The sequence below is a fragment of the Aphelocoma coerulescens genome, chromosome 7, assembly GCF_041296385.1.
Source record: "Aphelocoma coerulescens isolate FSJ_1873_10779 chromosome 7, UR_Acoe_1.0, whole genome shotgun sequence".
Taxonomy (NCBI): domain Eukaryota; kingdom Metazoa; phylum Chordata; class Aves; order Passeriformes; family Corvidae; genus Aphelocoma; species Aphelocoma coerulescens.
This window is the reverse complement of record NC_091021.1, coordinates 30,569,300-30,583,287: the sequence shown is the minus strand read 5'-3', so window position 1 is coordinate 30,583,287 and position 13,988 is coordinate 30,569,300. Positions and strand designations below refer to the sequence as shown.

At 37.6% G+C, this 13,988-nt stretch overlaps 1 protein-coding gene across 3 annotated transcripts in view; it reads left to right on the top strand.

Moving 5' to 3' along the window:
• Positions 1-9,664, top strand: part of ZNF148 (zinc finger protein 148) — a 41,942-nt gene extending 32,278 nt beyond the window's left edge. For all 3 annotated transcript variants that reach the window (XM_069021142.1, XM_069021140.1, XM_069021141.1), the window contains 2 exons: positions 82-200; positions 560-9,664. In XM_069021142.1, coding sequence (XP_068877243.1) covers positions 82-200; positions 560-2,149 — 1,709 coding nt within the window. In that variant the 3' untranslated portion in view covers positions 2,150-9,664. The remainder of the gene's footprint in view (positions 1-81; positions 201-559) is intronic.
• The last annotated feature ends 4,324 nt before the right edge of the window (positions 9,665-13,988 follow it).

Here is a 13,988-nt window from a genome sequence, read left to right as displayed (position 1 = left end):
ATGTAGTATTTGACCTGGTAATTTTATGGAAAAACATTGATTTATTCTTTTAGATTAATATTGCTGTGTGTTTTTTATCAGGTGAAAAGCCATTTCGTTGTGATGAATGTGGTATGAGGTTTATTCAGAAGTATCACATGGAAAGGCACAAAAGAACTCACAGTGGAGAGAAGCCTTACCAGTGTGAATATTGTTTGCAGGTAAGAAGACTTAGTGAAATCTTTTGTGGTTGAAAACCGAAACACCAGTCAATTCCCCAGTATTGCAGATGGGGCTTTCTCCATTTTATACAAATAAATCTATAATGAATGTTTTTACTGTTAAGATGGGCTATCTTGGTGCACAGGCGGAGCAGAGTCACAGCTGGCTGTGCTTGATTTTATTGACTGTATGGTGTTGTTTGACACTTCATTAGAAATTGGTAAAGTGGGTGAATCATCAAGTAAGTTCATTAGAATGAAAGCTTTCTTATCTTTCTGATAATATATTTATTTTTTTGCATAATAATAATAATAATAATTATAATTATAATCCTAATCACCACCATCATCTTTTCCAGTATTTCTCCAGGACCGATCGAGTGCTGAAACACAAACGTATGTGCCATGAGAACCGCGAGAAGAAACCCAACAGAAGTGCCACCAAAGTTGGCTTTTTGCCATCGGAGGAAGATTCTGGTTTCTCTACGCCTCTGAAAGACAGCTCCTTGCCAAAGAAGAAAAGGCAGAAAACAGAGAAAACAAAATCTGGGGATAAGGAAGGTACAGATAAATCAGAACACAAGAAGGACAAAAATGACTATTTGCCTTTGTACTCTTCCAGTACTAAAGTAAAAGATGAATATATGGTAGCAGAATATGCTGTTGAGATGCCACATTCTTCGGTTGGTGGATCGCACTTAGAGGAAGCAAATTCTGGAGAAATACACCCACCGAAGCTCGTTCTCAAAAAGGTCAACAAGAGGAGTCTAAAGCAGCCACTTGAGCAAAGTCAAACCATTTCACCTTTATCTACATATGAAGACAGCAAGGTCTCAAAGTATGCCTTCGATCTTGTGGATAAGCAAAGTTTACTGGACTCTGAGGGTAATGCTGACATTGATCAAGTTGACACGTTACAGGAAGGGCCCAGTAAACCTGTACACAGCAGCACTAATTATGATGATGCAATGCAGTTTTTAAAGAAAAAGAGGTATCTACAAGCAGCTAGTAACAACAGTCGAGAATATGCCTTGAATGTAAGTACCATAGCATCTCAGCCTTCAGTAACACAGGCAGCTGTGGCCAGTGTCATTGATGAAACTGCTACAGCCTCAATACTAGACACACAGGCACTGAATGTTGAAATTAAAGGTAACCATGACAAAAATGTCATTCCAGATGAGGTACTGCAAACTCTGTTAGATCATTATTCACACAAGGCTAATGGACAGCATGAGATCTCTTTCAGTGTGGCTGACACGGAAGTGACCTCCAGTATATCCATCAACTCCTCTGAAGTATCTGAGGTGACCCAATCTGAGACGGTTGGAACAAGCTCTCAAGCTTCCTCATCAGATAAAGCTAGTATGTTACAAGAATATTCAAAGTTTTTACAACAAGCTTTGGACAGAACTAGCCAAAATGATGCCTATTTGAACAACCCGAGCCTTAATTTTGTGACTGATAACCAGACTCTTACAACCCAGCCAGCATTTCCTTCCATGGAGAAGGTCTATACATCTATACCCGTCAATAGCTTTCGGTCGGGAATGAACTCTCCATTAAGAACAACTCCAGACAAGTCTCACTTTGGACTAATGGTTGGTGATTCTCAGCACCCTTTTCCCTTTTCAGGTGATGAGGCAAATCATTCTTCTTCCTCCTCTACACAGGACTTCTTGGATCAAGTAACTTCTCAGAAGAAAGCAGAGGCACAGTCTGTTCATCAAGCATATCAAATTAGCTCCTTTGAGCAGCCCTTTAGAGCTCAGTACCATGGGGCAAGAGCTGGAATATCATCTCAGTTTAGCACTGCCAATGGACAGGTGAACCTTCGGGGACCAGGGACAAGTGCTGATTTCCCAGAATTTCCCTTGGTGAATGTAAATGATAGCAGAGCTGGGATGACTTCTTCACCTGATGCCACAACGGGCCAGACTTTTGGCTAAGAAATCTTTGTAAATAATACCGGCACTTTAGAACACATTTGTCAAAAGGGGGTTGCTCTGTATAAGATGGAGTTCTGTACAGCTTTTAAGAGCGCTATGTTAAAACAAAAGTAAGCTGATATTAGCAAGACCAGTAACTGCTTCTTTTTTTTTTCTTCTTTTTTTTTTTTTAAATTTTTTGGTTAGCCATCAGTCATTGAACTGCCTGATGTTGGTGCCCCTATCAAAGGCAGTTTATTATTCACTTGTTTGAATCCAGAAAATATTTTACCTTCTATGAAATTTTAAAATAAACAAAATCCCCAGGTAAGACTTTCCCCCATGATTGTTTCCTTGCTGGTTTCCTTGTATGCTTTGGGAGGACAGTTTATTGTCTGATACTATTCACATTGTCATTTCTAAGCTTGTCAGCATAGTCATTGCTCTTCAGCAGGGAATCAACGTGTACTAAACACACAGAAAAAACAAGTAAGTTTCAGAAGTCAAACAAACACGGCTTTAAAAGAAAGCATTTTCTAGAAAAATCTTCAGTCTCTCAAAAATGATTTTAGACCATGTGCCCTTTATTTCTGCTTTGCAGTACCTTGAGTTGTGTTTGGAGGGAAAGAAAGTGAATTCTGATAGACTAACTCTACTATTTAAAAGTCTAATTAATTTAAAATACTTTAAACACTTTTTTAAGCAAAATGCCTAACTGCTAAAGCCTTTACTTCATTACTGAAGTAATGTGTATTTCTTTGTACAGCTGAATCTAGATGTAACTTTTTAATGACTTTTTCATATGCAGAAACCAAGATTTTGAAGTTTTAGTTAAAATACTCTGTAGACAACATTCCCAGTTGCAAAATGCTTACACAAACTGTGTATTCCAAGATTTAAAAGCTTAATTGTACCTTACCCTACATACTCATAACGATTAACGTAGAGCACTTAGCCAACTTTATAATTTTTGATTTATCAAAAAATAAAACCATTTTTAGATTTTTAGGTTTGATACAGTTGCATCATTTTCATCTCATACAGCAGTTCCAGTAATTCTTTTCAATATACTTGAGATTGGGTATTTTTAGCTTCTGTAAAAACTGTTTTATTCTCTGTCTAGTATTTTGACAATTCCAATTATTAAATTTATTGAAGTATCCCTGAAAGCTGAAGAAGTGGGCATTCAAATTCCCTATTTTTTAGTATTTGCTTAGTGAAAGTCACTACAATTTTACCAACCCAAACTGGTGAATGATACTAGTGAATGGGATTTCTTTTTGCAGCCTAGGAGAGTGATCAGAAGTTTTCTTTGCATTTCACAGTATAAATAAACTGCAGAGTTTATCCCTGTACCACAAATATGTTTTTTTGAATAGTACTTTGTCTTGAAGTATACAGTATGGTACGATAAGTAGTTCTGTGTGCATTTTTAAGGTGGTAAGATTTGAGTAGCCTAACTATTGTGTAGTTTAAGTTAACAAGTTTCAGATTTTTGAACTGTATGTTCATTCTATTGCACCTTCCCTAAAGGGACACTGTCTGGTAGTTCAAGGCAGTTTAGGCCTCATGTAGGCTGATTAACCAGGGAAAAACACACACACACACACACATACACAAATAGGTAGGTGTGTATATGGTGGTTTTTTAAATAGGATTGCATCCATGCTTTTACAGCACTGTTGCCAGCTGGTATCTCTCAGACAAAGCCATCAGGTAGGAGAAAAGGCTGCTTTTCAAGGGGCTAAAATATATCCTGTCTTTTAAGAAAGGACTCGAGCAGGATCTAGAACAGTTGCCACCTCTTACCAAAGTGGTAGCAATATTTTCCTGAATTTTCATTACCAGGAAACTGATCCCACTTTGTCTTTTCCCTTACGGTAGCACTACTACAGCACTAACTTCACTTGGTACAGTTGAGGGAGAAAGGGCATTTATTATCCCTAGCCTGCTTCTTCTATTGGCAAGAATACAGTTTATAGAAACTAATTTCTTAATACTTTTGTATAAGAAAGTAGGCTCTTTTGATTTTTTGACCCTGTGTGTAATACAGTAAGGCATTTCAGCATGCTATGACTTACGAGTAATTTTGTCTGAATATTTGGCCATGACTTAAAAAGAGTGGGCATCAAGGGAGAAAAGTAAATTCCTTATGGATTATTAATGATACATGTAAAGAAATTTCTTTGAAAGAATATTTTTAAACTGATTCACGGTCTCTCTGTTTTTCTTCCTTTATGGTCAGTTTGGTTTTTTGACTTTCCATTTTGTGTTGCACAGAAATAACATAAACGGTCCCTATATCCCAGGAAACCACCTCTTGGAAGGCATACTTTGTTTTCAGTGTTTCATTTCCATGACATCCTAGCTTGTGGTGCCTGAATAATACTGTGTTGGCACTTTTGTTCCTATGCCCTGAAGTTGCAAGGAGATGGCGGTTAATTGTACTATTTGTTAAATATAGCAAGGAACAAAAGGAAAAAAAAAAGGCTGGGTTATTACTGTGTTACTGCACTGCTGTGGCCCCATAGGGAGGTAAGAGGAATCAAGCCTCCTTCTCCCTAAGGGGACTGACTCAGCTTTATTTAAAAAAAGTCACTGCATTGACACTCTGGTGTGAGAATGTGAATGAGGACTCAGAGGGAGTGACTCTCCCATGCCATCATCACACTTGGGAATCGCTCCGAGGGTGTGTGAGGGAGCAGGCTGCTGTACAGAGTGAAGGAACTTGCTCTTCCCCACAGCCAGATGGGGATTGCCAGAGGAACTGCTATTCCTTACATCACAGCTCATTCCCTAGCCTGCTGCTGAGCCATTCCAGCTGCACTCTGTGCCTTAGGACAGGCTGTGAAGTCCCATCTAAGCCACAGGGACTGTCTTGTAGGGTTCTTCCACGTGGACAATTAAAGCAGTGGTGTGAGTAGTTGATCTGCTGATGCTTGAAGCTTTCTGCACTGGAGGAGTTAGCCAAATATACTGCTGTGATTTCCTGACTACATCCCCTTTTATTCTGGAATAAGTGTTTATGTAGTTCTGGGAGGTTTAGCTCTGTAAAAAGCTCTTGCTTGTTTAATAATGGCATTATTTAATAACCTTTTTCACTGCTCACGTTTTGCTACTTTTAATCTGCTGCAGATGCACACTCTTCATGTTGATCTGGTCATTTTTGTTAGTTTTCTGTGTATGTCTGGAAAAAAGCAGCTTTGGTTGTCTGTTCTGTTCTTGTGCTGTCAGCATAAGGCTGGGGCGAGCTGGAGAGTCCCCTGAGCTAACAGCAGGCATTCTTACTGAAAGGTCATGCAAGCATCGGATGTGTGTGTGTGTGTAAGGTGGAATTTTTGGGGATATCTACTAGTGATAGAGCAATGATAATTTTGAAAAAGAGGAAATTGATGACATTTATTACCAAGCTCTCTCTCTCTCTCTTTATATATATATATGTATATATATACACAATACATATATATATATATATACATGCACTTACTAATAGGCCATATTTTGGTCCTAAATTACTTGACAGTGTCCCTTTTAGCATGAATCTTTTGATATGTTTTACCATTAATGTTACAGACAATGAAGGAATCAGCTTGTAATGGTATACTAATAGGCATTTACATTTTCTTCATTTGATTTGAGAATGAATTAATCATAAATGACAAGTTTTGGGGAGAAGGATTAACCATGTGTATTACTGTATGTTGGTTTACGAATAACAACATAAACAATTTAAATTGGGTGATAAAAGAACCATGTTTATGATCTTGTGTCTCCTAGTGTTGTCTTTAGGAAAATTGTGTTTCAAGAAGAAAATAGGACAAGAAAGTATTCATGTGAAATAACACTTGTATTATTTTTATATTGTACTTGTCAGTTTTTTTGGATGAGGGGAGCTTTTCATTGTTAATTGAGAAGTACAGTAAAATCTTGCTAATTCGCTGACCTCTAAACAGAGCATCTGACAGGTTTCTACATCCCTCATGGTCCCTTCCCACCTCTCTGCAATGGTCTAAAAGTACTGTAGCAAGGTCTCACACAATAATACTGTACTACTTCACCCAAGTATACTACAGCATCTATATTAGTATACTGGGAGGTAGAAGGAGTATTGCAAACTAAATTGCAGTTGTCAAAATAAATGAACAAAGTACATTTTGTGATGTGACATCCTTGCTTTTGTTGCCTGCTTCTTCACTATTTTCAAAATTGTAATTTGTAAAGGGTTTTTAAGGCATTGCTGCGAATTATTTGGGTTCTACTGTAACTTTTGGAGTTTATTCCAAAGTATTCATGTTCTCCTATGAAACTTTCCACCTGAACAGATACGTTATATTCCATGCTTGATCAGAATATTTTTGTATTATTCGTATCATATGTAGTAGCTATTTGAAATGAACCAGAATATTTGGATGAATTCACTCTGAATTTTGCAGCATTGGATTACATTATGTATGTATATTTGCTAACTAAATTTTCTTGGCTTTGAGAGCTTTGATTTTCATTCTCCTTTCTTTGCTTGTTTTAATACCATTACGAATCGCAGGGAAAATCCTCATAGTCCTGGGAATCCGTTTGGAAACGTTAACGGGCAGAAATACGTTTATGCAGTCGGTACCAGTACACATGTGAACTTTCAAATTACATGGTTGGTACTGAAGCAAATGAATAATGTTACAGTTTCCTAGAGTTAACTGTTTTACTAAAATGAAGCCTTGTAACTTTGAAAGTTCATTGGACTTACGGTAATGCATGTTTATGTTAGGCATGTAATGCATTTAGCTGAAACTCACTTTGCAAAGGACAAGCACTAAGAAAGTATTACTGCTAATGAAAAGACATGTCTTTCATTTGAAATTTAAACTTCTGTTCAATTTGCATTGTGTCAGGGAAATAAATTTATAGTCGCTTTTGCTCTACTCAACATACAAAACCTTCTGTTTCCTTTTTAAAATTACATCTTTTGGTAGGAAACACAAACTGAGGCAAGCAGACATTTCTAAGAGTTGTTTCTTGCTTTCCTTAATCCAATGGATGGAAAGGTAATATTGTGTAAACAACATTATTTTATTTTTTTATGCAATATCATGCTGTAAATATGATTTATCAAATAAGGATGTACCTATGATTGAATCTTTGATTCTGCACAGCTAGAGTTTATATATAAATATAAATGTGTCTTGACAATCAAGGACTTACGTCAGTCTTCCTTTATGACGTTTCTTATTGTTATGCATTCCATTTGTTTGACTTGAGTATTTGTATTGTCTGTAAAGTATGTAATGTTTTTATAGCTTGTTTAAAAACAAACAGAAAAGCCTGTAAATATGAACTGATCACAGTACTGCTCTGTTAGAAGGCATATGATGATGTACTGTTTGTAAGCAATAATACATGACAGTGCTAACTTGACAAGTAGCATAAGGATAAGTTCCAAAAATACCTTTGGGAGTTAATAGCCTTGTTTGAGTTAATGAATATTCTTAATCATTTTTTTAATAAATAAATTCAGATGTCCTCCTGCTGGAATATATAACATTGTTTACAGAGCACAATTTCAGTCACAGAGAGGACAGTCTTTAGAGCTATGGCTTCATCCACTTTGAGTGAGAAATGAATGGCTTGGCTGCACTTCTGCAAGAGGAGGAAGACTGCTAAGGTTGAATAGCTGTGTCTCTAAAGGATCAGAGATACTATTCTGCTTCTGTGCTGATTCCTGCCAGTTCCTCTACATAAATTTGGAGTCTTTAAGTCCTGATACTGAACTGATGAGACTTGGGCCACCCATAGAAAGGAGTAGTTCTCTTCTTGTTTCATATGCAGATAAACAGTGAACTTTTGAGTCACCTCTTCCTTTGTGTTGCATATTTTTCAAATTATGAGCTATGAGATGATGAGATGGGTTTATTCTGATAAACTAGATGTCAAACTTATAGTTTGAATTGAATAGGTATTAGACTGTACAGAGCAGCATATCTATTTGAACAGTCATCATTGCTTTAGAACCTCTCCCCCAATTTATAAATGTATATGACCTACATTTTATAGAAAAAGAAATGTTTTTAAATGCTAGTCATTTATATAATATGTGCTTTGAAGGATTTGCTAGTCCACTTCTGTCACTTTTAGTACACTGGTATCTTTTATATGTAATGTATGCTTTTTATTATTATAATAATTATTATAATTATTATTATTGTAGACATTTCAGTAGGAGGAATTTTGCAACAGTATGAGGGGTTGAAATTTTCATTGTCAGAAATGAATTATACTGGACTTTGTCTGTGTAGTCTTGTCTTTCTTTAATACTGTCTGGAAGGGAACTTGGTATTCAATAAAGCAAGTGACTTCCTTTTATTTTGAAGGCATATTATGTAGTGCTGAATTGGATCAGAAAATGTAATGGATTTGAAGGCAGAGAAATTAGTACAAAATCTAGTGTACAGAAGAAATTGTGTTATGAAAAACCTGATGATATATAGTGAAACACTGTTACAGTGAATTTCTCATATAGTGCTATTCTCCTGAAGTCAGTATGCCTTCTTTGTATTTCAGTTAATAAAAAAAAAGATAATTTGTATAGATAATTTAGGATAATAGGTTTATTTCAGTCATTATCCAGTATTTCCTTATCCTACAACATCTATTCCGTCCCTTTATTATCAGACAAAAGGCTGTAACCTGAATTCCATCAGTTGAAGTTTGTATATAAAGGTGAGAGATGGTTTTATGGGAACCTGGAAAGTATGAATTTGCATATTCCTTATGTTTCTGACAGAAATCAGTATGTGAGTCTTTCATTATTCCTGTGAAATGAGGAATTTCCTGATACCAAGAAGAGAGTGAGAGTGTGTGTGTGTGTGTGTGTGTGTGTGTGTAGGTCCGTGGAAGATGTTTGGGTCTCAAGGCCAAAATGATAAAAGTAGAAAAGGATTTAATGTAGCTCAACACATGACTTACATTTAATATGTAAAAGAAACATTTAAATTTCATAATTCAAAGAAAGACAAAAATAGTTTTGCAGGGAACAAAACTATTTGGATAGCAGGCTTGACCAAATGAAATTTTTTTGGTTAAACTTGATATATTTTAAATGATTCTATTTCTGCCTTTATTTCTGCCCTAAAAGCAACTTAAAATATTTTGGGAGTTACTCTTCCTGTTCATTTGACTGTGAGTGTAATTTATATCATGGTTTACAAAATGTGGCATGAAGGATTGGATTGTTTTATCTGTATAATACAATGAAAGTTTGCTCTTTTTTTACATAATCATGGTGAATGGTATTGTATTCTTAGGACTGATTTATTCATTAAGTGACTTAATGAGTTTCATCACTTTTGACGTTATTGTTTTCTTATGGTTAACTTAGTCTTTTTGGGTTTATAATACCCTTCTATGTATTGTGATACTAAGGGAAGTTATGTTTTTGCTTTATTTTTAATTAAACTAATAGTTTGATAATTTATATTTGCAAATGATGCATTTTAAATGTGGTCACTTGCTGTTTGAAAAATAAAAATATAGAATACTGTTTTATGAATAGACTTAGCAGTATTTTTCATGTTAGATAATTTCAAACAAAATCTGCTTTCGTAATGAGACAGATGAAGGCATGTAAAGATACGTATTGTGCAAGAACTGAAGTGGATACTTTTCAGCAATTAAATGAAATATTTCAATATTTTATTTGAAACACACACAACTCATTTGGGTTTTCTTCTCCTTTGGATCTCCTTGCTTGCTTTGATTATAGAAATCAGAAAATCTGACCTTAACTTTAATCTGGTTGTCTGAGAAGATTGCACTGGAATCACTTTAATAGAAACACCTAGTGTTAGACCAGCTTTCCTTTTGTGATTTTTGTTTGTGCTGGAGTGAATTTGTTCAGTGCCAGCAGCTCCTCACATAAATGAGAATCAGGACTTTGTTTTAATTTCAGTTGTAAGAAAGGTGAACATGACTACTTAAGATTTCCAGTGTGTTGGATAACAGTATGCCATGTGTGCACTGCATCGTTTTGTAGCATGTGTAGTATATGGAGTATTTATTACATAGATTTTTCTATTGTTAAAGTAAATATTAAAAAAAAAATACTGAGGATCATAGCATTTATGCACCTACAAAACCAGAAATATGCCCTGTAGCATTAATCACTGATAATTCAGTTTTCTTGCCTTTTATTTGTTCATGTGTATAAGGCATAATGTTTCCCTGAATCTTTTGGTAGGGTCCCTCCTGGTAAATACTTGACTTTTGTGAAATGCTTGGCTCTGGTGATTTTACTTCATGTAAGAACAAGTTTTATGTAAGAAGGTGTTAAAAGTGGCACAATACCTTTTAAAGAGAAAAAACCTAGTGAAGCAGAATGTGAAGACTGGAGCTGTGATCAGATGAGCGCGGCAGGAAGAGCTGGTGGGTCTGGGATGTCACCAGCCCCTCACCCGGTGGGTGCAGCAGGGCCACTACCTGAGCATCCACCAGCCACCTCGGGGAACCTCCTCGGGGCAGTGGTGGCTGCGTGAGAGGAGCTTCTCATCTGGCCTTAGCCTGCACCCTGCTGAGGAGGTTGGCTCAGCTGGCTGGATTTGGCCGTAGCAGAGGAGGGCACTCGGGTTTGCTCTCGTGTCTTAGCCAGGGACAGCAGCCCTGGCCGGGTGGCCACGCACAGCCCAGGGTGGTCACTGACTGCACCAGCACAGACTGAAACTGGCTGTAGGAAATGCCCCTGCTCAGTCCCTCTGAGCCATGGGAGGCTCTGCTGCCTCCGAGTGCCTTTGTGTGCCCCTGGAGCAGGGTGTGAACACAGCTCTTGGTTTCAGTTTTACTCCAGTGTGCAAGTTATGGTATTGCCTTTTTAAAATACCTTATAAACTTCATGTGGTGTGTTAACATCCAGCCAGCATAGTAACTGCTTTTAATGGTTTCATGTTTAACAGGTTTAAGTTGTGGGTGCACTCTGACTCTGCGATGTGTTTGATGATGTAGTGTGCGTGTACTCAGCCACCCTGCTTGTCCTTAATGTTCGCTTACATTAGTTATACTGATTTTCATTTGTTTTAATTATGTGGTGGAAATAAGAAATCAAAGCTGATCACATCTGCTTATTGACTTACATGATCAATACTGTCAAAGAGTAAAGTGATACTGAAAAGACGTTTTCCAACATTTTGATATTGAAAAGAATTATCAGAACCTACATTTTGTGTTGAGTGAAAAAAATAGTCCATTTAAATTAGCTTGCTTTTATTTTCTGCTAGGAGAAGGAAACAGTTTTCTGTTAAAGTAATTGGTTATTTGTTTATTTAGAGGCATTAAAAATAACTCTCTGAAATTAATATTTTTCTTGCAGTGCACAGGGTAAACTATTTTGTGTCATCGAGATAGACAGCAGTTTATGATTTGTAGGTGTGTTGGCTTAGGGAGGTAATCTCAAAAAGTATCCCATTTGTTGGTTATCTTCTGCATGGCACTTGCCAAATCAACAGAATATAGTCTTCTGTAGAATATTGTTTGCTTTTTTGTCTGCTTTAGTTGTCAAGACACAGAGTTTCATGAAGAGAGCTGTTCACCGGAACAGGGGGTTAAAAAGGAGCCCATCTGTGCTGTCCTTTCTGAAGCCAACAGCTCTGCCCTGGTTGCTCAGGTGAGTTGCCTCCTTTGCAGCGTCCCTCCCCTTTCACACCAGGGCTGGTCGTCAGGTTCCTGACATCCCTGCTGCACCATCTGCTTCGAATGCATACATGTACAAGTCACTGGCAGAGATTAAATAGGATGATTTGGTGAGGTTCCATTTTAAAATGTGTGCACAGGTCTTTTGCAGTCTGGCCAGCCTACATCGCTTTACCAGTGTCAGCAGCCATGCACTTCATGCAGAAATAATGGAATCCAGTTCCTACCTATGTTATTTAAACTCACTTTTGGATGTTTGCTGGTCAAAAACAAGTCACTTGTTTTTTCCACTCAGAGTCCATCTCCCTGGGCAGCTCTGCCTGTCTTCCACAGGAGATCCCAGACATGTTGCTACGTGATCGCTGTTTGTGTGATTTCATTGGGCCAGTGGCTGTCTTCCAGGCCTCTTGGCTAGAAATGTGGTGCCTAGTCCCAGACCAGGCTTTGTGGTGACATCTTACTAGATAGATCAGTGCCTTGGCTGTAGCTTGTACGTAGCTGCCTTCATATAAAAGAGGTGATACCTTTTCTGCAGCTATAGAAGTACAAGTAGTACTACTGAACTTGTTCATTTTCACTTTTATTCAGATAAAATCTTTGTTTTCATGGTCAGATGTGATCATTAGTGCCATTTCACAGAGGCAGAAGTAGCAGCTTTTGTTAGATCAAAAGCACTAGCCTGGCCCCAGTGAAACCAAAAGAATCCATTATTTTAGCTGTGTAATTTATAAAAAAATGTTTCTCTGTTGTAATATGAATAATGACTGTTCAAAATGTGTGTTATACTCTGAAAGCTCTTGAGGAGCAGCATGTCCTTAACCAGTCTTGTCACAAGATAAACTGAGTCATGAGAGACTATAAAGCAACGACTGCGAGTGCTGGGAATGTTCAGGGTAATTGAGAGGTAATCTCAAGCATGCATGATGTGCAAGAACAAAACAGAGGATGACATCAGAAGCTGAAAGGATGACTTGTTTGTTTTCTCTCAAATCCTGTGTTTTCTTCCATTTCTCTTGCCATTCCTGAAATCTTTGTTATAAAGTTAATTATAGACAGAACAGCCTAAGGAAGATACAGCTCAGACAGATAAGGAAGTGCAGGGGTACCAGTGGGACAAAGTGATCTTTTCCTGCAAACCAGGACTCTTAAAGGGGGATTTTCTTTAGGACAATATCTGTTACCTTAGAGGAAGCAAACAGGATGATTGATCAGTCTCCAAGTCAAACACATAGCTAGAGTGATGGATGTTGCAGGTACTTGAAAATGAGCTGTAAGGACAGCGTGAGTCCCCACAGAGGGTGTGGAAATGCGCTTTGGCAGTATTGGCTGTCACAGAGTTGTTGCCTAAAAATCCATTTTAAGGAATTGTAACAAGAGTGTTGTTTGTAGTAATGCTCAGGTATTACGTGGATAACTGCTATTACACACACAGAACAACAGCTAAAAATCCATTTTAAAGGCAAAGTATTTTACAATTTGCAGCTGTGAGTGAACTTGAAAAAGATTGTCTCTTCATTTGGTCTGAGAACATACTCTACGTGACACAGCCCATTTTACTGTCAGTCTAGGGTTTGTAGGTCCTTAAGTGGTGTGATTGGCTAAACTGGGTAGTTTATTCAGACTGTGCTGTGTGTGTACATGCAAATCGTACATTGCTGTGTTGTAAAATGTGTATGTCTGGCAGCTGAAGAAGATGATTTGGTAGGTGAGAATATCCATCCTATTAAGAATCAATCCTTTCCACATTTCACAGGATGGCTCAGACTTAGGGATGTTGCAAATTCACATCCTCTCTCGCTGACCAACCTCTGCTGCTTTCCCTGTTTCTGGAGGCCACGTTTATATCTTTGACACCTCTATTATTCCCATACCTGTTCCATCCCACATAACCTTTTGTCACCCTCTTCACTCTCAAACACATTTCCAGACTCCATTCCCTGGAGCAATTTCCACTGAGTGACACCACATGGACCATCAAAAGTCTTCTCAAATTGCAGTTCAGGATGTCCAATACGCCAGGTTTTGGATGGTTCCATCTGGTAGTCCCCAGGTCTGACGTAACTTGAGGGAGAGAATTCCAGCTGGTCTCTGTAATTCGCAGTGTCCTTTGCTAGCCCTGAAAGCACTCAAGAATTGGACTTTGAGAAAACAATTTCAACTCTTAGTTTCATTTTCCCCCCTTTTATTCCCT